This window comes from Callithrix jacchus, chromosome 7 (genome assembly GCF_049354715.1).
Source record: "Callithrix jacchus isolate 240 chromosome 7, calJac240_pri, whole genome shotgun sequence".
NCBI lineage: Eukaryota > Metazoa > Chordata > Mammalia > Primates > Cebidae > Callithrix > Callithrix jacchus.
In genome coordinates, this window is record NC_133508.1 from 132,427,135 (window position 1) to 132,454,001 (window position 26,867).

At 40.0% G+C, this 26,867-nt stretch overlaps 2 protein-coding genes and 1 long non-coding RNA gene across 22 annotated transcripts in view; 2 read left to right on the forward strand and 1 right to left on the reverse strand.

Annotated features, from left to right (window-relative positions):
* Positions 1 to 2,685, forward strand: part of ABCD3 (ATP binding cassette subfamily D member 3) — an 89,323-nt gene extending 86,638 nt beyond the window's left edge. For all 19 annotated transcript variants that reach the window (XM_078333060.1, XM_009001745.5, XM_078333066.1 and 16 more), the window contains one exon: positions 1,071 to 2,685. In XM_078333060.1, coding sequence (XP_078189186.1) covers positions 1,071 to 1,148 — 78 coding nt within the window. In that variant the 3' untranslated portion in view covers positions 1,149 to 2,685. The remainder of the gene's footprint in view (positions 1 to 1,070) is intronic.
* Positions 1 to 26,344, reverse strand: LOC144577174 (uncharacterized). The gene is made up of 2 exons (XR_013520570.1): positions 19,211 to 26,344; positions 1 to 19,070 (listed from the first exon to the last, which is right to left on the reverse strand). It is a non-coding gene; the product is annotated as an uncharacterized LOC144577174 (long non-coding RNA).
* On the forward strand, positions 11,563 to 17,220 carry LOC144577173 (mitochondrial adenyl nucleotide antiporter SLC25A24-like). Of its 2 annotated transcripts, none has more exons than XM_078333068.1 (2): positions 11,563 to 11,866; positions 16,828 to 17,220. In XM_078333068.1, the coding sequence occupies exons 1-2, from the start codon at positions 11,687 to 11,689 to the stop codon at positions 16,996 to 16,998; spliced, it is 351 nt and encodes a 116-aa protein (XP_078189194.1). In that variant the 5' UTR covers positions 11,563 to 11,686; the 3' UTR covers positions 16,999 to 17,220. The 2 variants fall into 2 exon arrangements, 1 of the variants encoding a protein (XP_078189194.1); XR_013520568.1 differs by lacking the exon at positions 16,828 to 17,220 and adding an exon at positions 14,866 to 14,997 and having other exon boundaries at positions 11,672 to 12,148.
* Positions 26,345 to 26,867: the final 523 nt, after the last annotated feature.

Consider the following 26,867-nt stretch of genomic DNA (forward strand, 5'->3'; position numbering starts at 1 on the left):
ACAATGGTGAGGGTATCTTGTCGCGCAAAATACATACCTGATTAAGCCCTTTTTTTGCCAGATACTGAGCTGTGTCATGACAGATGTAAATTAATTACAGTCTTTACCTTCAGGACTTTAGGTTGTAGGTGATAGTCTACAAGTGATAAAAAGAAGAGCATAGGATTCGAAGTCAGGGAGCCTGGGTTCAGGCACCAGTGTTTCTAGCCTCAGTTGCTTCCTTTGTATAATGAAGTTATTGATCCTTACCTGCCTATCTTTTGGATTACCATGAAAATTAGAGAGGTAGCCTGTATGAAAGTACTTAATAAAATTCAATGAAATTCTACATAACTATGTGACTTTTAAAGATAGCTTTTATTATTTTATGGCATATTATAATTTGTCAATTTTTTATGAACAGGAAATTGAATAACTAGAAATCAAAGCCATTTAAAATATAACCAAGCCTTTGTGTTTTCTCACAAGTTCTTAAGTATTATATATAGCCATAGAACATTGAGAGGAATTGAGAGTATTTGAGTTTCACCCTTCCTCTTCTTTCGGAGGTATAGACAAATAGCAAAATACTCATCAGGCCAGTGATCATGTGAAGGAGAGGGAACACAACTAGAATGTGAGAGGCCAGGATAGCTAAGAAATAGTAATACAGAAAATGGAAACTCAGAAAGCTTTCTGAAAATAAGCCACTAAATAAAAACAGAAGGCTTTGTAACTGCTGTTGTGTCTTCAGAAGTTAGGCTATATAGGCACTTTTTTATAGCTCTTTTTCTCCTCTACTAAATTAAAAACAAATAAAAAGCCTTAAGTTAGAGATTCCACGCTGCTAAGGTAATCAGTCTACAGGAAGCAATAAAGACTAACCTATGGAACAGTCTTGCATTTAACACAATTTAACCCACTGGTAGCTGACATCCTTGGTCATGGAGTTACAGAAGCATTCTAATTTGTGGGACGCTTATAGATTTAGCTCCCTTAAAATAATGAAGAAGTCTGTATTTTATTTTTATAAAGGACAGTACTATATCCACTCTTAGTTACTGACTTTTTCTCCTGCTTCTTTCTCCTAGTACTACCTGCATATGGATGGCAGAGGCAACTATGAATTCAAACAGATAACAGAAGATACAGTTGAGTTTGGCTCTTAGAGAAATTTGGAGAACTATACTTGCTTCAATGAAATAATTACAGAATACACTTAGAAATGCAAAGTACATTGTAAAATAAAGTTGAGCTTGTTTTTTTTTTTTAAAAAAACAAAGCAACAAATTAGTTACAGAATAATGGAGAACAAGTTGTTAAAACATTTAATATTATATAGGATATTGCTAATTGTGTATATGTTGGTTTAATTATTAATTTGTACTAAGAATGTCCTTATTCTTGTGGTTAAAAACCTGCCTAAATTAAATTGGGCTTTAATCACTGTAAACTGATTCATCCTGGGATGTAAACCATTTGAAGTCAGCTAATTGGACTTTTATGGCTCTATCTTTTCCTTCAGTGAAGAACCCTATTTAAAACTGGGTTATCATTTGTCCTGTTCTAGCAAGATAGTCTTGAGTTTCATTTTCCTGTGCCCCATGGTAGTGGGAAACAAGTCATAATATATTATTTAAATGTACAGCATCATTGCATAATAGCATTTATTACACAGTGGCAGATTTCTTTAGCTGCCACAGTAATACTTATTCCTTGTGTGTGTCTTGGAGTGCATTTGAGTCCAGGAAAGGCATTTCGATTTTCCTTAACTAAATGATAAATGTACCCCTCTCAGTCTATGGTATTGAGTTGTTTGAGGTTTCTTTGTGGTGATGTAACAAGTGTATGTGCAGTCTTGCTTACAAGGAGGGGTTACCATGTGTCACACCTAATCTTCCCAATGTTTGGGATATTAAAACACAAAGTCCTTACATGCCAGGCTCAAGGTCTTTATGAGAGTTTTAGATTTTTTGAAGAATTAGACAAATTTGTGTGTTAGAAGCCCATTAGAAGTGTGGTAGTTATTTGGTATTAAACTCCAGATGAGCCATAGGAATGCACTACATGAAGTAATGCACTGAGTATGCAATGCTATCACTATCTTTGTGATTTTATGTTTTAAAGTATGTTCTAAAATTATGTATACATGGGTGAATCATGTTCCAAGGCACTGTTTTATCTCTGTGAATCTTGAATAACTTTTTTATATTTGGTTCTTATGTCGAGCTATCCTAAGAGAAGATGATTTCAGTTCATCAAACCATCAGTAAATGACTTGATGTATTATTTGCACAGGGAGAAGTAAAACGGAATGTAATCAGTAAGCTAGATATAAAATCAGTTTATCAAACCTGGCGTTCAGAAAGGGGCATTTTATATTCTTGTTTCTGCATAACTGGTTTTGTTTTTTGCAGAATTAACCATAACAATCACTGACTACCGAAGTAAACTTGATATACTGAATTCCATAGTACATAACATTCAATTTATACCACTTCTGTTTAGCAAACTTGTATATTTACTTATTTTCTGTTCAGATTAAAAAAAAAAAACTCAGATATCCTATACAATCTTTGCTTGTTCTTTTTTATTCTGGTATCTAAATATTGAGAAGTTCATTTATAATTCAGCCTTGACTTAAACACATATATAGTTTAATATTGACTTGAAAAACCACAAAAATAAATTCAGAAAATGCTTTTAGCACAGTGTCTCTTTATTTTAAAATTCTGTCAAATGTAGTTTTTAATTGAATGAATTTCTCTTTTAGAGAAGTTCAGTAAAATCTGTGTACCTGCCAAATGATACCAAACAGCCAGGAGACCTTAAAACATGCTATTAGTCTTGGAAAAGATTTTAAGACATGGGGAAATTTTAGGTTTTCAGATTTCTGGGTTACTTTAAACCTACTAGTAGAAGTATTCTAGCTGCCTCATAATTGCTTTTGTTACGGATTCTTGCCATCAAAAAAAAAACCAAAACAACAACAACAATTTGGGCTTTTTTTCTTAATTTCTTAATTTTTTTCTTTTTCATGTAACAGTGTGCCTCACCATTTGAGGCGCAGAGGAAGATCCTTCTGGAGAATCACATTAACATATGGTGGTTCTTAGAAGACCCACAATAAAGAAATCCAGTGATTGCAAAACATGATTGACCTTGGAACACCTTTTTCTGTATAATTCCTATTAACATCTTCATAAACTGCACTAGGAATTGGTAGTTTAATCTGAAGAATAAACCAGAGAATAAGAACTTTCATCCATGAGCACCACGCTGCATACCAAGACATATCACCGTACCCTCATGACAAGTTTTTACTTTTATATAATGAGAAAATAAGTATGAAACAGCCATGGTAGTTTGTTATGCATTAGTAGAATAAAATATATCTAGCACTGGTCTCTTTCCCCCTTTCTCAGTGATTAACATTTGGCTTAAAACCGGTGATATGATAGCATCTGTCAGTTCCTTATGTAAAGTTTTAACTTTTAAACTTGATGTTTAAAGTCATAATTTGTGCTGAGAAGCAGAATGAATTTTCTTCTAACAGATGGACTTTGGCATTATTAGCTGCAGGAAGCTGTCTACTTTTTTAAACCTACATTAGTGATCCTTCCTTTGTGAAGAATTGGAATGTTCTAACCATTTCTATATACATAACATATGCATGTCACTTTAAGAAAGTACCAAAAAAACTGAAAAACAGTCCCCTCTAAACCTTAGGAGCAACCATTTTAAACTCTTGTTGGTGTAGTTGCATCTCATTTTTTTTAAACAGTATGCCTTCATAGTTATTTCTCGATTGAACAATTTTAGACATTCCCTACCACCTTTGTTTCTGCCATATCCCCTCATGTAGCTAAATTCTTTTTTTAAATTTGTAAATATTTTGTTGCATTATAGGTACAAAAACATTGATAAATTTAAGCTCAGTGAATTTTTAAGAAAGCATACACACTCATAACCACACCCAAACACCAGATGAAATAGAACATTGTTACAGCACTAAAGGCTCCTTCTTGTTCTCTTCCATCTATTGGCTCCTGACTTCTGTCACATAAATTGGTTTTGCCTGTTTTTGGACTTTATTAAATACCCATTTGTGTATGGCTTCTTTCCCTCAGTATTGTGAGGCTGATTGATCCATGGTAAGTGTGACAATAATTCCTTCACTTTTATTGCTGTGTATAATGGTTAATTACAAACCATCCCTGACTTAACAGAGTTCAGCTTATAAGTTTTCAGCTTTATGATGGGTTTATCTGGATGTTAAATGCATTTTTAACTTAACGTACTTTTGACTTACTGTGAGTTTATTGTGATGCAGCTCCATTGTAAGACCAGCAGCATCTGCATATGAATAGACTGTTTATTCCTCTTCCCACTGGTGGGTATTGGGTTGTTTTCTTTTTGAAGCTGTTAGGAATACTTCTTGGAAATACTCTTATACATGTCTTTGGGTGCACATGTGTGTGCATTTCTGGAATGGAATGTGTTCAGCTTTGGCACTGCCAAAGTTGTTCAGTTTTTACACTGCCACCATAAGTCTGTAAGAATTCTAGTCTCCCTATTCCTTGCCAGTACTTGATATTCCCAGTGTTTTTAATTTTTATTTTTAGTTAATGTACCTTCAGCCATCATTGTGGTTTCATTTGCATTTCCCTGATGACTAATGAGGTTAAACTCATTTAATGTTTATGGCTATCTAGATGTCCTCTTTCTTCAGGTGCCTATTTAGTCTCTGGGCCCAGTTTTAAACGATGTGCTATTATTTCAGATATGGTATATTCTGGATATGAATATTTTATTAGAGAAATATTCTAATATCAGAAAAATTAGACTTTAAGTCAGTGAGCATTTCTGAAAATAGGGACATTAAATGATAAAGGTCAGTAAGTCAGTAATATAACAATTCTTCATTTGTATGTACCTAATAGCATGGGCTCAAACATAGAAACTGACAGGAATAAGGGAAAGTAGACATCCACAACTTTTAGAGTGATACTTACAGACCATCCCTGACTTAACAGAGGGTTCAGCATACAAGTTTAATTCCATGATGTTTAATTTCTTTGAAATTTCTGTTAACTCAGGTAAAGCTCCTTTTGCTATTTCTTAGAGTGGAATAGAAAGCTCTGGGATCTGGATCTGAAAATGCTTTTCAAAAGTAAGTTATTCTAAATAAAAATAGCTATAGCCGATACTTTGAAAGCTATCTCTCTTTTTTAAAAAGATAATTAGTGCAACTCTAATTAGCCAGTCAGTTTGCCAAGTGACTGACTGGAATGCTCAAGGCAATACACAACTCCAAACTTTGTCAAACACACATTTATTTTTGGCATTATCTATGACCAAGATAATGTTTTAATGATGCTGGCATGCCCTCTTCCTCAAACACTTTGTACTTCCCCACCTTGCCTGGTTAACTCTGTGCCCTTCAGCTGAGATTGCAGGTAACCTTTCCAGGTCCAAGTTAGGTAGCTCTATGTAAGTTCCCCAGACACCCTACTTTCCCCATCATAACATTTATGTTCTATTGTAATCGTTTGACATTTCACTCTATAAATACATAAGCTGGAATAATATCTTTCATATTTCTATCAAATCTATAGTGTTTGGCATGTAGTGGGTGCTTAGTATTAGAATAAATTACTGAACAAATGAGTGAATTCAAAGGCATAAGCATGGTTATTGCCAATGAAATGACAATCAAGAAAAGAGGCCACAATGGGTGGACAACCATTTTGTACAATATTAAGAGAGTGCAGTAAGGAAGTGGGAAGAATGCAGTGGGAATCCAGGAGAGGAAACTCCCTGGTGAGATCCAGGAAACATTACAGTTTTAAAGGCTGAGTTGGTAGAAGCAAGGGACATGATCAATGGAATTAAGGCAGGAAAGCTTCTGGTGTTTAGGAAGCTGTGGATTAAGACAGAAGTCCTCAAATTATTGTCTTTAAAAAATGTGTAATATTTTCAATATGATCATGACTGATTTTTCTTATGGCTTGGATTCATAACTTGCTGATATTTAAGTTTAATACATGGCATCTTATTAAGACTGTGCAGTTCTATCCACTGATGAGCTGTCTTTCTCTTTTTTCCATCCCACCCCCCACCTCCCACCCTCTTGGTGAAGGAAGGCATAGAGAGCAGCTTCTCAGACTTCAGCATGCATACAAACTACCTAGAAAATGCAGATTATGATTCATTAGGTCTGGGATTTTGGATTGGGCCCAAGAATCTCCATTTCTAACTAGCTTTCAAGTATCGCTAAAACTGTTGTCCCAGACCACACTTGAAGTAGCAGGATCTGGGGTGGGAGCTCTGGCTATGGCCTAGAGAGACCATCACAAGTAGAGTTGCAGAAATCTGGAGAATGTTCTCTGGTTTCAATTATTTAGGCTTCCCTTTCGTGTTCCTTCATTAATCACTTACAGGTATTTTGGATTTTATTTACAATTCCTTTAGTTCTTTTATAATCCAGTCTGAACATTTCAGTCAAGTTACCTTTCTCAGGAACTCAAGATGGCGCCACAATCTTAGTTGTAAAGAACACTTCCCATCCCAAATGCCGTTAACATATGTAAGGGAAAAAGCATTTTCTCCCCCTCTGAGTGTCTGTTACATCTCTTATTCTCTGGCCTGAAATATACTTGGAGAAGACAAATTACTTTGCAAATGGAGCAAAGTTTTTTTTGTTGGTTTTTGAAAACCAGGCTGGGTAAAGATTGTCGTGTCAAAAATGTTTTTCTTAAAATTCCTTTAGGTCCCTATTTTTAGTTTATTAAATTGTGTATATTCAAGATGAATTTCAGTTTCTCAGTTTCAAAATACCTGGATTTTTAAAAAGATTTTTATTTCACCCAGAAATACAGTGATTTTAAAGTATTAATTATTGATGCTTTGATGTACAATCACAGGATTTAAGTAAAAACGGGCTGAAGATTGTAGACCAATGAGCTCACCTGACAATAGGTCTCCCATTTTTGCTTAAGCTATCTTGAGTTTCTGTTCCTTGCAACTGGAAAAATTCTAACAGACTCATACATAACAAACTTTCATAGGGAGTGTGCAGTCTACAAATGGAGAATCTTGTCTATGGTCTACGTATTCTTAATTTGTTTTGGCTTCAGAGCAGGTTGCATTCTGATTTCTCCAAGGTCTGGGAAGTGCCATTTAGGTCTGTGGCTACTTCCAGCCTCTCTTTGCAGTAAATAGTAAACACATGTTGCTGATTGCAATCATTAACAGATCAAGCTGGTTCTCAAAGTGGGACGTGGGCATTAGAATCACTTGAAGGGCTTCTTGTTAAAACCTAGATTGCTAATTCAGTAAGTCCCTGGTTAAGGTCAAGAATTTGCATTGCTACCAAGTTCTCAGGTGACTTAAATGCTGCTGGTCTTGGAACTAAACTTTGAGAACCATTGGATTAAACTAACAGTGGAATAAAGCAATGGTTTGGATGCATTCAAGAAAATGAACAAAATTCCTTCAGGGACTCAGACATGCACACAAGATTTAATCTTTTCTTTAAAAGGAAATAGTATGGCTTAGCTGTTTATAAGGAACAAAAGAATATTAAAAATATGGATAATTGGGCACCCACGCATGGAGCAAAGTGTAGCAGGAAGAGGAGGGATGTCAGGCATGGGGGTCTGCTACAGCGTGGCAGATCAGCATGTGGCTGGATTTAGGAGAAAAAAGGCTTCTCCACCTTCGCACCAAATCCCCTCACAATAACTTATAAATAATATTCTACCTTTACTCTCTCATTTTTTTTTTTCATTTTACGAGTATGACTCTGCTGTGAGGAGGTCTTGACGTGTGTGTGATGGAGTATATGTTGTTTACTGAGAGGCGATGGCAGAGAACACTGAGCCATCCCCAGGCAGGAAACTGCTAGAATAAGCAAGCAGTATGTACCGGTCACGGACTAGTTAAACCAGCTCCCAAAACACAGGATATTTGACCTTGTCCCAATTGCTGACTCACCAAGTGTTCTTTAGCTTATTTCTATCGTAGTAGTGAACAGGCACTATCTGCCTGTTTAGAGTATCTTTATTCTATGAAGAAACATAGAGCACCCACTTATTAAAAATAATCACTTGTTCACAAATAAATACCTGGGTCAGAGTCTGCTCTGGACCGTCAGCTGGGAAATGCTGTCAGACCCCCCGTCGGCCCCACTTTGATCCCACTTTTGCACTCCATCTTTGTTTCTGTTTCTTAATTCCTTCAGTGCCACCTGGATTGGGGTCTCTACAATCGAGCAGGTCTCAGCATACCTATGTAACAAACTTGCATGTTCTGCACGTGTACCCAGAACTTAAAGTATAATAATAATAAGAACAACAACAACAACAAAGACAGATTATCACTGATCATTATAGCAAGGACAAATTTAGAAGCCTTATTAAACTTAACTTGGTGGTGAGGAGTCAAGATGGCACACTAGAGGCAGCTCTGGTCTGTGGCTGCCAGCAAGAAGAACGAGGAAGGTGGGTGATCTCTGCATTTCCAACTGAGGTACCCAATTCATCTCCCTGGGACTGACTAGATGGTTGACATGACCCACAGAGAGCGAGAAGAAGGAGGGTATTGCTTCGCCCCGGAGGTGCACAAGCAGGGGGACCTACCTCCCCAGCCAAGGGAAGTGGTGAGGGACAGTGATACCCACCAAGGGTACTAAGCTTTTCCCACGGATTTTGGCAATCCTCAGATCAGAAGATTCCCCTCCTGAGCCTACACCAGCAGGGCCCTGGGTCTCAAACACAAAACTGGGCAGAACAGCAGCCGCACCTGTCCGAGGCCGTTTGGGCAGGCGCTGAGCTAGAGTTTTTACGTCAGCAACACCTGGAACTCCAGGGAGGCAGGAAAAACGTCCACTCCTGTGGAAAGGGAACTGTAGCCAGGGAGCCAAGCAGCGTCGCTCAGATGGTTCCACTCCCACGGAGCCCTGCAAGCTAAGGCCCGCTAGCTTGAAATGCCCGCTGCCAGCACAGCAGTCTGGAGTCCACCTAAGACAACTGAGTTCCCAGGAGGAGGGGAAACCTCGATTAGTGAGGCTTTAGTTGGAGGTTTTCCCTTGACAGTGCTAAGGAGACTAGGAGGTTTGACTGGGTGAAATTCCCCACAGCGCAGCAAAATGGCTGTTGCAGATCATGGCCAGACTGCCAGAAATAGAGTTTATTGATTTCTTGGTGATTTAAAATCTCTAATATTCATAAATCTATTTATATTTCTTCAAATTTTAATGAACAGTCATAGAAATTTGCATTTAAGTGGATTAAAACATAATTCATAATACAGAATATAACCTAATTATATAATTAACCTAGTATAATTTCATAGTAAAGAGTTGGAATATTTTGAAGCTTTTCTGAATTTTCTACTTTGTATTTTAAAAACTGACATTTTAGTGCTTTATGTGCATTTTAAATTTATTTTTATTTTTGACCTCTCCTTGCCATATGTGCATATTTTAAATCTGTTTGAAAGCACTGATAGAAAACGCATGCATTTAAAATTAAAATTCATAGCAAAACATTCGAATTTGGGCTCCTTTTCTTTCTCTAAAATAAACAAAACAAAATAGAAAGTCCTAAATAGAATTTCATGGCATCAGAATGCATCAGTCTCCTGCCACTGTTGTGAATGGAATAATGGTGACCTCTTACTCCTTTTCTGAGCACTCTTATTTAACGATACAGGCATTTTTAGCTTTTTTTTTTTTTAACATTATAAACATTACCAGAAAATCACCAATGTGACCAAAGTAATTCAGAAAAATGTGTGAGCTCTTATACTCAAATCTGTGTTAAAAAAGGCAAAAAGACTCAGTTTTTCTTTTTTTAAATCTACGTACTTTATACTTTACTTTCAAACTCTGATCTACTGGAATAAAGAAAGGCTGACTGGAACTTCCCTTTACAGTCTTAAACTTAGGTGAAGGATGAATATACTTCCGGCATTTTTTTGCCTCTATCTTTTCAACTTACGTTGAGAGAGAATAGGCCAAAGACATTTTAAGATGTCTATGTAGAGCTACATTATAAAGATTAGACAGGTTCCAAAACTGAGATTTAATGGATATAACTATAAATTATAATATATCAAGCAACTAGGAACTACATTAGATGAGTCCATTTTTCCAGTTTTTCAGGACACAGATATTTCTGCCATTTTATAGATTACAGATTTTGAGTTACTTTAGTATTTGGGGTTGTATCATACTTCTCAACGTTATTAAGATGTAGTTACAATCTGTTCTCACAATGTTAAAACTCAAAAAAATTTTGATATAATCTTTTTTCCTCTTGTTAAATGCCATGATTGAATTTGCTATGAAATTAGAGAAATTTAATTTTGTCAGTTTGGGAGAGGGTACTTAATGATCGATTGATGGAACTAAGTTGTTAAATTTCCTAAAAATTGAAATGAATATAACACTTAACATAAATTTGAGTAACCAAAGTCATTTTTCAGTCAGATTCTCCATTTTTTTCTTAATAGAATTAATAGAATTTTAAATTTATAATCAACTCCTAAAGTTCACATAAATGTGACTAATATAAAGTACATCTTGAGAAATCAGTTGTTACCATGCTTCATAATTAAAAAGCAATTAGAAATTAAGTCTGTTTATATGAACTTCTATTCTTAAATAAAGAGGAAAAATAAATAGCAGCTGGATCCTTCAATAGCCCTATAGATAGTACACATCAGAGACTGATTTAAAATCAATGCATACTGGAAAAATATTTTGAATGCTTCAGATCTACTTTAAAGTATTTTGGTATTTTTTTTCTCTATATTTTAGAACAAAATTTATGAATAGAAATGTGGCATATAAATTGGAACTGCTATGATTGTGTTTCATATTTCTGGATTTGGAGAAATGTTCTAATTTTAACCTGTATGTATCTTATTTATTATTCACTTTTATTTTTCGTTTGTTAATAGAGATAGAAGTATTTCTGCATACAAGTCAATTAACTGGAAAAAGTTTATATAAGAACATAAAAAGTCTAATCCCAGTATGGGCTAGGCTGGTAAGGAGGGAAGAGACAGGGAGAGGGCAGAGGCTCCTCAGGAGGCCTCACCTCTTCAGACCCTCTTTTGCGGGGTCGCCAGGGTCCCGACCCCCAGGTGCAGGCCCTCCTGGGAGGAAGGGTGGCACCAGGGTACTGGATGCCGGCATCAGGAGAGCGGGTCTGAGCAACTCACTCCCTGCCTCATTTTCCGCCACAGTGACTTCCCGCGGGCACTGAGTCTGTACCGGGAAAATCTTATACCCATGAGTGCCCTTTCGACGCCACCTGGGGAATGCGCTTCTTTTCCCCAAACGTCCCTCGGCTCCCGTGTCGACCGCCCCTCCAGCGGTCCTGGGAACCCAACGCCGCCACATCTGGCACCTCAACTCACATCTGGCACAACTGTCGCGTGGCGTCTCGGCCAGGGGTCCCACAAGGTGGATCCCCAAGGTTCTGCCTAGGGTCCTCTCCGCGGCGCCCGAGAGCCCGCAGGCGCGGGTGGCTTGGCCTGCCTGGGCTCGGAACCGCTGAGGCTCCACCAGGCAGTTGCGGAAGCGACGGACGGCCGGGACCTCCTGCCTTGCGCACCCGGGCGTGGAGGAGGCGACGGCGAGTGCCGCGGTGTGGGCGAGCGGGCCGAGTGGTCCCCGCAGCCTCCCGACCCGACCATGCACTGGCTGCGGGGCTTCGTGCTGGAGGCGGTGGCCTGCCAGGATGACGACCACTACTTACGCCACGGGATCCTCTTCGAAGACCTGGACCACAAAGGGGGCGGCGTGGTGGACATCGTGGAGCTCCAGGAGGGGCTGAAAAACTGGAGCTCCGCGTTTTACCGGAACTCCGATGAGGTGAGGGACCGGAAGCTGGCACAGGAAGTCGGGAGAGACGTTGGGCAGCGGGTGAAGCCAACACTGCTCTTTCCAGAGAATCTTTCAAAGGCCTTTAGAGTAATGGTGGGGTTCTCCTCTGAGAGCCTGGTCACGCAGAATAATGTGACCCAGCGAAACACGTTCTTAACCTGCTTTTTAGAATAGCCACTTTCCTGTAGGGCGCGGTGGCTCAGGGCTGTAAACCCAGCACTTTGGGAGGCCAAGGCCCGTGGATCACCTGAGATCAGGAGCTTGAAATCAGTGAGTATGGTGAATGCCTGTCTCTACAAAAAAACTTACAAAAATTAGCCTGCCATGGTGGCGAGTGTCTGTAATCCCAGCTACTTTGGAGGCTGAGGTAGGAGAATCGCTTGAACCTGGAATGCGGAGGTTGCGGCCAAGATCGCGCCATTGCACTCCAGCTGGGCAACAGAGAGAAACTCAATTTCAAAGGGAAAACACACACACACACACACACACACACACACACACACACACTTTCCTTAGTGACAAAGGCCTCCAAGACTTTTGGGAAGATGCCGTTTCTGGTGACTTGTTCAACATTTAGTAACCAGCACACAACGTCAGGGGCCATGTTAGCCTCTGTGCAGAAGCAAAGGACCATCTGTTTTCTTAGGGAGTTCTCTGCCCAGAGCAGTGTGCTTTCAGGGGCGTCTCCAAATGGCAGGCACAGGTAGAGCCCCAGAGCGATTCTGTTTCTGACATCCACACCAAGGTCTAGGGGAAATCAGACTTTGATCCATGGGTTTATACTTAACTGATTGTTTTAGAACCCCACCTAAATTAGAAATGCCTTCCTCCTCTAAGCCAGCCTTGACCTGATTATTTTTAAACTATTTAGACGGAAGTTTCAGGATATCAACAGGAAAAAATTATTTCTTCTCCATCAATGCTTAGCAGGGGTCTTCAGATATTGCTCCTATTGAATTTTAGGAGTAATATCTGAAGACTGTAAAGCTATACATGTATGACTCCTAAAATTCAATAGGAGTAATATCTGAAGACTATAAAGGTCTTTATTGGTGAGATTTTTGTTGTTGTTAGAAGTCCAAAACATCTGGACTCCTCTATAGTCTTCTGGCCAGATACAGGAAGCCAGTTTTGCATGTAAGACAAGTATTTACTTCAAAGGTAGGGGCGTCAAAGCATCTCCCCTCCCCTTTGAAACAGTCACCTTATTTGAATCAGGTTAATTTGCCATCTTTCTCTCTCTCTCTCTCTCTCTCTCTCTCTCTGTTTTTTTCCCTCTTTTTTAGAGACAGGGTCTCACCCTATCACCCAGGTGATTATAACTCACTGCACTGTAGGGCTCCTGGGTTCAAGCAATCCTCCTTCCTCAGCCTACTGAGAGCCTCTGGAATTACAGGTGCACACCATTGCACCCGGCTAAGTTTTTAGAGATGAGATCTTGCTGTGCTGCCCTGGATGAGGATCATGTCCTCTGCAGCAACACGGATGTTCCTAAATGAACTACTGCAGGAACAGAAAACTAAATATCACGTTTTCTTACTTATAAGAGGAAGCTAAACATTGAGTACACATCAATTGAAAGAAGTGAACCATAGACACCAGGGCCTACTTGAAAGTGAAGCATGGGAGGAGGGGAAGGATCAAAAACCAACCTATCAGGTATTATGCTTATTACTTACATGATGAAATAATCTGTACACTAAACCCCTATCACATGAAACTTACCTATATAACAAACCTGCACATGTGTCCCCTGAACCTAAAATAAAAGTTACAAAGAAAAGAATGCCATTAACAGTAGAGGGGGGTGAGACTGGTATTGGGGAGAGAAAAACAACAGATGTCTGCCATGGTCACCAATCCTATGCCATCCTTCCTCCTAGTCTGGATTTCATATCTTGATTTGAGCACATCTGTAGGAGAAAGGAAACTAAAAGCACTGTTAGTGAATGTTCATTGGAGCAACAGCCCAGACCAGGGTGGGTAGTTTCCTCTGGCCACCAGAGGTTGGGGGATGCAGGGCAACAGGAAATGGCTGGGCAGAGGCCTTGGGCATTCATCATTGTGTGCTCAAGGCCACCTGGGGCCACTGGAAGGTACAGCTAAAGCCTGAGGCTGAGAAGTCTCTCATTAAATACCACCAGCCTCTCACCAAAGACCCAGGAGAAAATCTGCAAGGTGACCAGACTTGCCATTTAGGGCCTGTGGCCCATGCGTCAGGAATAGGCAAGAAGCTAACTGTCCTTCCTCTCACCCAGGGTCACTCAGGGGAAACAAGCATAGTCTAAAACATGAAGCTCAAAGCACAGGTTAGGAGGTGGGATTAAGAGTGAGGTGTGTCAACAAAATTCTAAAACCAGATACTAGACTCCTAAAGGCAAGGTGCCTGTAGTAGAGTCTGAAGATATATTCTGAGGCACCAAAGCCAGGGGAGAGAATCCTTTATGGAGGAAGGAAAAGGAAAAGATTCATTTTGAATAAATGATAACTCTAAACATATACTTTTTTTTTTTTTTTGGAGACAGAGTCTCACTCTGTCCCAGGTTTGAGTGCAGTGGCACAATCTCGACTCACTGCAACCTCCACCTCCTGGATTCAAGCTATTCTCCTGCCTCAGCCTCCCAAGTAGCTGGGATTACAGGCATGCACCACCACACCCAGCTAATTTTCGTATTTCTAGTAGAGACGGAATTTCACCGCGTTGGCCAGGATGGTCTTAAACTCCTGACCTCATGATCTGTCCACCTCAGCCTCCCAAACTGCTGGGATTACAGGCATGAGTTGCTACTCCCGGCCATGATTTTTTTTTTTCTTTTTGAGATGGGGTCTCACTCTCTCATCAGGCTGAATGAAGTATAGTGATGCAATCTCAGTTCACTGCAACCTCCATCTCCCAGGTTCAAGCGGTTCTCTTGCCTCAGTCTCCTGCGTAGCTGGGACTACAGGCACGTGCCACCACGCCCAGCTAATTTTTGTATTGTTAGTAGAGACGGGATTTCAGCATGTTGCCCAGGATTGTATCGACCTCCTGACCTTGTGATCTGCCCACCTCAGCCTCCCAAAGTGTTGGGATTACAGGTGTGAGCCACTGTGCCCAGCCCATTTTTTTTTTCTTATACAAGTATAAGAGCATCAGGTTTGCAGGCAAGTGATATGACTATATATTTTATATTAAATTATATGACACAGTGTATAATAAATTATATTATGTTAAATATATTGTAGTATGGTATGTTATATGAAGCTTCTGTTGGCCCATCTTGGATCCCCATGCAACTGCCATGGAAGTTATGTAGAAAGCAAGGCACAAAAGGAGAATGTCTTTGCTGCTCCACAGTGTTCCTGGAGACTTTCAACTTAGGTTCTCAGTCACAGTGCTCCCCACATGGGCATGGCTCACAGAATAAAATCTGAGAACCGTGAACAGGAAAATCTGAGATCCGGAGGTTCTCTGCAGACCATGGTTCAAGATGTTAGGTTGTCATAAGAAAACACATAGGGCTGGTCTATGGGCCCCTATTCATATCTGTCCATAGCCAGCATTTGTACCTCATCCTTGTGTAACAGTAAGACCTCCCTCCTTGGCAGCCTGCCATTTAATCCAGACTGGCTTAAAAAAAAAAAAAAAACTTAGTAGGCTGGGTGCAGTAGTCTACACCTGTAATCCCAGCCCTTTGGGAGGCCAAGGCAGTGGATCACCTAAGGTCAGGAATTCAAGACTAGCTTAACTAATATGGTGCAACCCCATCTCTACTAAAAATACAAAAATTAGCCAGGTGTCGTGTGGGTGCATATAATCCCAGCTACTCCGGATGCTGAGGCAGAAGGATAGCTTGAACCTGGGAGGTGGAAGTTGCAGTGAGCTAAGATCGTGCCATTGCACTCCAACCTGGGTGACAGAGCAAGACTCCATCTCAAAAAGCAAAACAAAACAAAAACAAAAACTTAGTCACCCAAATCAAATGTCTATTTTCTGGAAATGGATAAACAAACTGTGGTACATCCATACAATGAAATACCACTTAACAATTACAAACAAACTACGGATTCACCCAACAGCATGGATGAATTATGTTCAGTGAAGAGGCCAGACAGAACTGCATACTTTATGATACTTATATAAAATTCTAGAAAAAGCAGAACTAAAATGACAAAAGGTAGACTGGTGTCTGCCAGGCATGGGGAAAGTGTTGACTGCTAAGTAACGCAGGGAAACTTTTGAGGATAATGAATATTTTCTATGTTTTGATTATTTGGTGACTTTTTATCATGTTAAAATACATATAGCATAAAATTTGCCATTTTAACCATGAAGTGTATAGTTCAGTTGGATTAATGACATTTATAATGTTGTGCAACCACTCTCTATTTCCATAACTCTTTTATCACCCCAAACAGAAGCTGTGTGCCCATTAAGTAATAACTCTTCCATTCCCTCTTCCCCTCCTGTGACTTTTATTGGATATAAATTAAACCTTAATAGCTGATTCTACAAAATGCAGTGTCTCTCTCCAGTCCCTGTGATCAATGTCCTCCTCCTTGGTGAGGTCATTTTTATAGCCTTTTATGGACTAACTCCCTCTGGACTTTCCTCTGTTCTCTGGGCCTGAGTGCCCGGGTTGCTGGCAGTCAGTCTCCATTCCCAGAGTGTTCACAGACGCTACACACCCATGGCTTCCCCAGCTTGTTTGGGGGCTTATTCTCTGGACCTTGCTCTAACAACAAGGCCCTTTCCTTCTCTCTAGCTAGTTATCTCTCAGTAGTCTTTTTACCCAGCCCCACCTACCAACATCTGTCTTAGGCAACATATACACAACACACACACACACACACACACACACCCATAATGACAGCTTCTCCCTTCAACAGTGTGGCATGATTGACATCTGTCCCCTGCATTTACCATTATCACAGCAAACTAACTGTAGCCTTTCTCTCTTTCCCCATAGAAACCTCTGCACCATGAGAGCCAAGTGGAGGAAGAAGCGAATGCACAGGCTAAAGCACAAAAGAAGAAAGATGAGGCAGAGGTCCAAGTAACTGCTACTTGTTGCACCGTGGAGGCCATGGGAGCAGAAACATGGGATGCCAGATGCCGAGGATGCTGGTACAAGTTGTGAGACTGCATGCTACTGTCTAGAGCTTGTTTCAGTGGATCTAGAACTTCATTGCCATCTGATCGCCAGTCACCTCTGAGACCCACCTTGCTCATAACCAGGACTGCCCATGTTGTTCTTTTGCCCTGGACCTGTGACAGTCTGGACTATTTCTGTGTTTGCTTGTGGCCAAGTGTAACAACCATACAATAAATCACCTCTTCTGCTGTCAGCTGAAGAATTAAAAAAAAAAAAAAAAGCCAGTGTGGTATGGCCTGTTTTGTGTCTTTCTCACTTCCAGATCCCTAACCCTCTTATCTTTATCGTTTTTCCCTCCCTCACAAGTCAGCTAAATCCAACTTGAACTTCACACTTGTATTCTTAAATACTACAGACTGACTTAAAGGCCAGGTAAAGAGAAAGGCATTGAGTTTTCTCTTAAAAGGCAGGAGTCCTTTCTATGTCAACCTTTCTATGATACTCTTCTAATCATGCACTTCCAAGGACACAGAGCTTGCATCTTCCCAGTGCCCTGTCCCACTCTGATGTCTAGCAAGGCCCTCGGATCTGACTTGTTGATCCCATTGCCCTTTTGGGTGAAGTAAAATGTGCCTCTCCCTTTTGGCTCCCCTTCTCCTCCTCCAAAACATACGTAACCCACCCTTTCTCTCTTATTTTTCCCCACACTGAGGGCAAAGGTAGTCTTTAGTTAAAAACAGCATCCCATCATTTCACAAGAGGTGGCTGCAGGGTGGTTCAGACAGTGTTCATGTGGATGGGGTCTATTTCTCATTTCGTGAGGCCTGAGGGGACACAGTCTGAAAGCATGAGATTAGGGAAAGATTAACACACTCAGTAATAGAAACATGTATAGCTTATGTGGGTCAGAATACTTCAAAGGGGACTGGACCAACGCTGTCCACTCCAGACTCCTCTGTAGGGTTTGAAGTATTGAACCCTCTCCCCACACAGCTCTGGGAGACTTGCAAAGGCAACTATTCACTCCACCAGTGTGCGCAGAAAGAGCTCCTCTGCCCTTCAATATTCTAAGGAAAAGGTACTGCTGCAGTTAGGGAAGTAATCTTAGAATAAGACTAACCCTTGTGGACAAGTAGCAGAGTTTCTTTGAGAGTGTGGTTAGAAGAAGGTTGGAAGAAAGATCAAAGGATAGAGAGTGATCTTAACATGGCATACCCGTGAAGCACTTCCTATGAAATAATTTACCTTCCTGAGTGACTTCTGGAAAAATCACATTTACCCTCAGTTTTAGTCCCTTTTCTCCACCACCCTTTGTTATAATTCCCTTCAACTCAATGGCAATCCACCCTCTCCCTACCCCCTCAAAGTGGGTGATGGTATTACGGAAAATGAAGGGAGCATATAAAAAACAAAGTGTGGTTTTCGCCAGACTCAGCTCACCTGGTGCCCAGTTGAAGGGCCCTCTGCGGGGGAGGATTATGCCTAGGAACTCCGGGCAGGTAGCAGCTGTGAGATAACCAGAGCTCTGCAGCAGAGGGGACAGAGGAAGACACACATGAAATTGAAGAACAGCTCCCAGTAGGCATCTCTGGAACACAAGCGGAATCTTTCCAAATACTTAGAGAGGAAGGTAACCTTTTACCTTCCTTAGAGAGGAGGGGAAGCTGATATTGGGCTGTAATTTCACTCCACTCCAAAGAGAAGAGAGGGGGCAGTTGCCACGTAGTTTTCAAACTCAAGATCACATTTGAGTGACCTTGAGTCTTGAGGTCTGCTCACTCAAGACTCAGGAGTGGAGTCTTCATTGAGCAGACCTCGCTCAAGTAAACCTATACAAAAGCCATATTAAAACAGAACTAGAAAGCAGCAAGCTGAGGGAAATGTTCCCATGACAACTGATGAACAAAGGGTGGTGCCCTAATGTAGAGGGGGAGTGTCTACAATTCAGTTAGGAAGGTCAACACAACAAAAAATTTAAAATGATAGTATATACCCCAAGATAAACCAGAGAGAGTCTACTTACAAAGAAAGTATCTAGTTGTGATTTTATGAAACTACCTAAGACAGTGCAGTTACATGGTCTCTCCAGGCAGCAGCCCCATTGATCACTTCTTGATCTGAAAAGATAAGAGGCAGGAAAGGTTACAAGAGCTCAGAGGGAGAGAGGATCCTGTCAGAAGATCAATGAGCTTTGTTCCATCCTTCTCACAGGGAGGAACCAAAGGAAATAAATACTTTAAACTGAATTCCTTCCTACCTCCAGTCTTCTGCCAGGCTTTCTACTGGCCAAGTTCAGCTGGGAGCCCAAGGGCACAGGCACCACACAGAGGAATCCCAGAGAGGTCACACTTGTAGGAAAGAGCAAGGTGCAAAAGAGAGAGAGTGAATGTGAAGCAGCAAACAGGACATTCAGCACAAGAGGAAAGAATGTGAGTGTGCAATTCACAGAGGAAGGGTTACTAACAGGCTTATTGGCCGCTTGAGACTAGCTCAGTCTTACCAGTCATGAAAGCTCAGATTCTGAAGTCAGACTGCCTGAGTCTGTCTATTCTACTGCTTAGGTATCATGTAATCTTATCAAGTCTTGTTTTCATCCTTTGTAAAATGGATGTCTGTAATAATAGTGTCTGTATCACATGGTGGTTGGAATGATCCAGTGGACAAAGGCATGTAAAGCCCTGGGGCACTGCTTGGCATGGGGCAAGCAATCGATACATGATATCTATTTTTTTTTTACTTCAAATTGATAAGTGATAAAGATCCGTAGTACTTGTTACTGGCAAGGCTATAGGGCAAAAGGCACTCTCAGAAAATTTCAATGGGAGTATAACAGATATGTAATCTTTTTGGGGGCAGTAATTTGACTGTACTTATTATAATTCAAAATGGGAGTAAATAATTCCATGTATAATAATTTATCTTACACAATTACTTTCAGAAATACACAAAAAATATATGTACAAAGATGTTTAATGCTAGATTACAATTTGGAAATAACCTAAATTGACATATTGAAACTCTGTGTACCAATTTGTGTTTGTTATCTATTCCTGTGTACAAATTATCCCCGAAACTTGATAGCTAAAAAACAGCAAACATTTATTATCTCACAGATTATGGGGGCCAGGAATCACTGCACGGCTTAGCTAGGTACCTCTGGCTCAAGGTCTCTCATGAGGTTGCAGTTCTACTGTTGATCAGGGCTATGATCTCATCTGAAAACTTGATTGGGGAGTGGAAGGGGAAGATTTAGACACACACATGTATCTTTTATTCCTGCATTGTTCTCCCCATATGGTTTGGGTTGGCATGGGCATCCTCTCTTCCCATTGGATTGGTAAGGTCTATGTTAAATGTTTGGAGGTTGGAACAGAAGGGACCAGAAGAGGCCCTCTGTCTTGTCTTGATCCTAGACCATTCAGGCCAGTCTTAGTGTTTTTTTTAAAGGAAATGTAATGTTCGAAGCTGACGCCTGAGCCAATTGCATGATTTGCCTTGCCTTGCTTCATTCTCTGTGAATATATTTCCCTCTGGTACCATAGGAGAAGGGGTTGGCATCCAAAACAGAGTTAGGATAATCATGTATTCCAGCAGTTCCTAGCTAAATCTGTATCTTAACACGTCACACCCTTCAAACATATGAAACTACGTTCATCATGAAGACGTCATCATGGCCTTTCTGAGTCTTCTCTCCTTGAGGTCAAACACTCCCCATTTCTTATCATGTTTCCTTGAACAGGTAAGTTTTCTATCCCTAATAATTTTGCTCACTCTCTAAAGTATGTGTATGGTACTCCATAAATATTTGATGAGTGAATTTATCCATTTAATAATGAACAAATATTCTAATTTGTGAAGGTCTTCTTCAAACATTACCAGGGCATGGTAGCACTTTAAGAGCAGTGTACCAGTTAGGATGCTTCAAAATGCACAAAAAAGGAAAACCGACCTCAAGCTGATTTAAACAACATAGGAATCCATTCATTCACAAAACAGGGAGTCCAGAAGCTGTAGAGATCCAGCAGAATTAGGCGAGTCTGACACTGCGGTAAAGGTTCTGGCTGTCTGTGTCTATGATGCTGTTGGTTCAGCTTTTGACAACATTTTCAAGCTGGGGTTTCTCCTCTTAGCAAAGTACCTGCAGCTATACTACTCTTACCAGGTCTCACTATGCCCACCCAGAGACCAGAGACCTTCCCGTTCCCTAATCATCAAGCAAAAGGAGCTTTAGCTGGACTGGACTGACATAGGCCACCTTCCCAGTCCTGACCCAACCACTGCCTGTGCTGTTCAACTTGGGCATAGGGAGGTGCACATTCTGGAACCGGGACTGCTGCTAAGAGAATACGACTTCCCGGCCATCACAGTCTGCTTTCCCACTCTTTCCCAGCACCCAGAGGTGGGGAAACCTCACCCAACCTCATGGCTGGGAATATCAATTCTGTTAGGAAGAGCAGAAAAGGGACTTGATTCTTCCACCATTTATTCAGCCAGTGTTCACTGAGGACAGACTGCATGCCAGACACTCTACAGTGCCTAGGAATACAGTAGAGAACAAAATGGGCAAAGGCCCTACTCTCATGGAAGAGAGACAGAAAGTAAACAGACAGAAATAAATCAGGTAGCGTAAGAACTACTGGGAACCATGAGGGTGATATTCTATGAGGGCTGATGAGGAGACCTCTCAGGAAAGGTGACATTGGAGCAGAGATTTGGAGAAAATAGAGAGGTAACCATGCAGCTAAGAGGATGAAGAATGGGGACTGGGGGATTAGGTACCCACAGGGAGCCTAAGAAGGGAGTATACTTGCAGTGTCTGAGGAACAACAAGGTATGGGGTGAAGGGAGGGTTAGAAAGGGGTGAAGGTTGGGCATTTGGAGCCGAGCAAGCCAAGGCAACTATGGTGAGAATTGGAGGAAGAGTTGGAACAGTTTCCTTAGGCTTACTTGATCCAAGTTCAATGGATATGGATGATGCTTTCTTTGTCGTCACTACCTATGGCAAATCCAAACTTGGAGATCTCTGTAGGCTTTGTTGGGAGGTCTGTAGATTCTTGTTCTGCTGATCACTTCTTAGTGCTGCGACTGGAACTTTCCCCCCCATTACAAGCAAGGGAGGAAATCAACCCGGTCTTCCACAGACAGGGGCCTGGCTTTTCAGCTATATGTACAGTTGGTGTACACATGTCTAGGACAGTGGTTCTCAAATGTAGTCCCTGGCCCAGCAGTATCACATCGGTTGGGATATTGTTAGAAATGTAGTCTCACTGCCGGGCCTTGTGGCTCACGCCTGTAATCCCAGCACTTTGGGAGGCCAAGACAGGCTGATCACGAGGCCAAGAGATCGAGACCATCCTGGCCAACATGGTGAAACCCCATCTCTACTAAAAATACAAAAATTAGCTGGGCATGGTGGCATACACCTGTAGCTCCAGCTACTCAGGAGTCTGAGGCAGGAGAATGCCGTGAACCCGGGAGGCAGAGGTTGTAGTGGATCAAGGCCATGCCACTTCACTCCAGGCTGGGTGAGAGTGAGACTCCACCTCCACAATACGTTAAAAAAAAACAAATACAAAAAAACTATCTAAACATTCAGCTGAATATATTTTGTCTGACCTGGATTTTCAGGTTCCATTGGAATGAGATAGAAGCTGAATTGTTATTTCTGGAAATCAGGGGAAAAGGAGGATGAAAGAAAACCCTTCAAACTACATTTCCAAGGAAACAAAGGAGCAAGAGAACCATACTGTAATCATACAAGTAAAACCCATATCTATTAGGAGTGCACAGTGTGTATTTGGGGTGTGTGTATATATATCTGTATATTTGTGTACACATTTATTTGTGTATATATATATATTTTTGATGTGTGTATGTCTGTACACATAACACATATACAATGCAATATTTTTCAGCCATAAAAAAGAAGGAAACCCTGTCACTTGTGATAAGAAGGGTGAACCTGGAAGACAATATGCTGAGGAAAATAAGCCAGACACAGAACAGCAAGTACTGCATGACCTCCCTTATACATGGAAACTAAAAATGAATTCATAGAAGCCGAGAGTAGAATGGTGGCTACAAGAAGAGGGGTGGGAGGTGGGGAATGAGGAGATGGTGGTGAAAGGATACAGAGCTTCAGTTATGTAGAATGAATTGTAACAGAGTGCCCCCATTTTCCTAAGATAAAAGGAATGAGTTTTATTATTATTTTTTTCTTCTCTTCTCCTCTCCCCTTTTCCCCCTGTTCTCTGTTTCCTACATAGGCCTTCTGAAGTGCAAACATATCCTTTCATCTCCCCATCACTTGACATACCCTTCAGGGCAAGTTCTTCTGTGTGTTTCAAGACAGATCTCTCTTCAGGAGTGCACAGTTGATTTGCAGACCAAAGCATACCCATCACAGAACTTCCACTGTCTGGGGGTCTCCTCAGATCTTACACCCACTAGGAGAGGATGCCAAAAGCATGCCCACCCAGTCACTTTTACAACTTACTTCTGACCAGAAAGACACCACTCGACTGCCCAGCAGATAACTGCTGGGGAGCAGAGAGACCCTCTGTTTTTGCTCACTTTCACCTTTAACTTACAAAAGTACTCTTTTTGCTGCAAAGGTAAAGCGACACATTTAAAGCAGGACACATTATACTTCTTCCCCCAAGCTAGCTTAGAAAATAAATTCACTTTTTTTTTTTTTGTACCAGGCCCCACACTTAATTGAACTCTGCATGTGGTGAGTGACTAACCTGCTTTTGGTTACACAATGAGTTTTAGAGACCTAATGTGCAGCATGGGGACTATTGTTTATGCCGTATTCTATAGTTGGAGTTTGCTACAAAAGAAGATCGTGTGTTCTCAGTATAAAAAAAAAAAAAAAAGAAAAGACACTATGTGAAGAGATGGTTATGCTAATTAGCTTGAATGTAGCCATTAGTTCATTATGTAGATGTATGTGAAAACATCATATTGTAGGCTTTAAATATATACACTTTTAATAAAATTTTTAAAAAGATTCCTTTAAGGAAACATTTACAATAGCATCAAAACATAAAAACTACATGGCAAAGGGTGTGGAAGCCTATACACTGAAGACTACATAATATTGCTGGAAGCGATTAAAGATCTTTGGAATAGGAGGTATTTATTCTTGTTTTTCAAGAGTGTTTTTACTATTCAGGGATTCTTGCAATTTTTTCTGAATAAGGAGTTCTTTTTACTTTCTGAAAAAAAATAGGCCACTGGAATTTGAATAAGATTGGATCGAATCTGTAGATTGCTTAGAGTAGTATTTCCATGTCAACTATATTAAATTTTGCAACCCATGGACAGTATGCTTTTCCATTTATTTCATTCTTCTTTTATCTTTTATACAATGTTATGTAGTTTTCAGTGTACAAGTATTTTACCTTCTTAAATTTATTCCTAGGTATGTTATTCTTATGAGTGCTATTATAAATGAAATGTATTAATTTTCCTTTAAGATTTTTCATTGCTAACACAACTGGTTTTTGTCTGTTTATCTTGTATGCTGCAAGGTTGCTGGACTAGTTTATTAACTCCAGTAATCGTGTGTGTGTGTGTGTGTGTGTGTGTGTGTGTGTGTGTGTGTGTGTTTAGTATTTTCTTTGTATAGGGTCATGTCATCTGCAAATTAAGATTTTTTAATTTTCAAAATATTTTTGCTCATCTTCATTTTTGAAAGACGTTTTGACTGGGTATGGAATTCTAGGTTGACAGTTTTTTCTTTTTTCAGTACTTAGAGCTATTGCAAACTTCTTGTTTGTAATAGTTCTGATGAGAAATTTAATGCCATCCTTACAATTAGTCCTCTGTATGTAACATGTCTTTTCACCTTTTATTCCTCTTAGGATTTTCTCTTCATCACTGGTTTTGATCAATTTGAGTATGGTGTTCTTTGGTGTAGTTTTCTTCATGTTTCTTGTTCATAGGCTACATTATGTTTCTGGGATATTTGGGGTTTATGGTTTTCGTGAAGTTTAGAACACTTTTATCCAGTATGTTTTAAATATTTTTCTATCTCTCTTACCTATTCTATTCCCTTCAGGGGTTTCATTTAACATTTATAGAAGGGTTTTTAAAGAGTTCCTACTGATGGGATTTTTATTCTTATAAATTGATTTTTCTGTGTTTCATTTGTGTTAGTTTCTACTGATATTTCTTCTAGTTCATTAATATATTCTTCTGCAATGTTTAATTCAGTGTATTTTAAAAATTTCAGACTGTAACCTGTAGTTTTCACTTACGGAAGTTGATATTTTAAAATATCTCCAACATCTTCACTTAGATAAAATTATAATAACTGTTCTAATGTCCTTGTCTTCTATTTCTAACATGCATGTCATTTTCAATGGAATGATTACATTCTTCAATATGTCTCATGTTTCCCTTCCTCTTTGCCTGTTTGAGATTCTGACATTTGATGCCAGACATTTGATGCTGATGCCCAAATGTGCCCAGTGACACAACTTGGCCTCAGTTTCTATGTACACCCAAGCTTGTGCAACAGGAGAAATAGAGAGGTAGAGGAGGCCTGGACCAAGGAAGAATTCTCTGGGGACTTGTGGTGAAGAGAACGAATGAAGTAACTGGCAGAAACTAAAGGTCCTGGTAGAACAAATAGAATCCCAGAATGAGAACACACACCATGCATGTCCCCTAAAGCAAGATAATATTTCCTAAAATCTCAAGAAAAATCATCTTTGACAAATACCTTATATCAAGTGAGGTAATCCATGTACCAAGGCACTGGGAAAAGTTTAAGGATGCAAAACTCAGAGAGATGTGATTCTCTTACGAGGACATTGTGAAGGATGAATGCTACCCAGTAAGTGATGACTAGGACATGCACTTTTGAGTAACTTATGAGCATCAACATATTTAATCATGAATCTAAACCAAAAACCAAGTTGGGGACAAGGTGGGAGACATAGGCTGTCACTGGCATATGTTTGGGTTGAAATAACACTATCAGAAATGGCAGGTAAAGGGGTCAGAGAAGAGGAAAATAATGTCTTTTCCATACTGGTAAAAATTTGAAGTTGAAAGTTATACTTTCAGCTTGAAAAGGTTAAAAGGAGACTAGTGATGTCAAAACCTTTTTAGTGCAATGTTAAACAGGAAGAATACCACCCTTCCTAAATGACAAACAAAAGTCTCTCTCTCACACACACACACACATGCAAACCCAGAAACACAAAGAAAACTACATAGACAAATACAGTAAATACAATCTACTACATATGGTAAATATAGAGTAAAATTTGGGAGAGTTTAGAATATAAACAGGGAAATTAGAATGTTTTTATTAATCTAGGTCTTTATCCATAAAAACCAATCATACAATAAAAGCTTAAAACATTGCATTGTAAAAAATCCACTAGTCCAGAGTGATGGTCAAAAAAATGTAATTAAAGAGATTTAAAACTTGAACATTTAGCTTTAATAGACTAAAATTAATTTTGGATGCAAGTTAAAATTTGAGCAGAGAATATTCTTTTGTATGACAGAATGCCAGCAAAAGCAAGTATATAGTAAAATTTTAAGAAAGTCAATTTCCAACATAAAAACATAAATATAAATAACTGACACAGGCAGGGGTGATTAATTGATGGTAAAATGCTCAGAGGAAGATTGCTAGAATAGAGGATATTAATACTTTTTCAAACCACTTGCCAAATTAATCATAAATAAGATATTATTACAAGTGACAGAGCTCCTAGACTCCTCCTTAACCAACTGACCATCCTAGTACCACAGTGTTGGGGATGGACAGACTGGGCCTTCTCTGCCCGCAAACGGGCTGAAGTAGGAAGCTCACAGCATGACTCTGCAGTATTCCTGTTCAAATGTTTGGGCTCAATTTAATCATGAGGACATTTTCAGACGACTTCAAA

Excerpts from the sequence above, each read along its gene's own strand:
- LOC144577173 (XM_078333068.1), top strand. The coding sequence starts at position 11,687 with ATGCACTGGCTGCGGGGCTTCGTGCTGGAGGCGGTGGCCTGCCAGGAT. Across the intron at positions 11,867-16,827 it reads TTTACCGGAACTCCGATGAG|AAACCTCTGCACCATGAGAG; the intron begins GTGAGGGACCGG and ends CTTTCCCCATAG.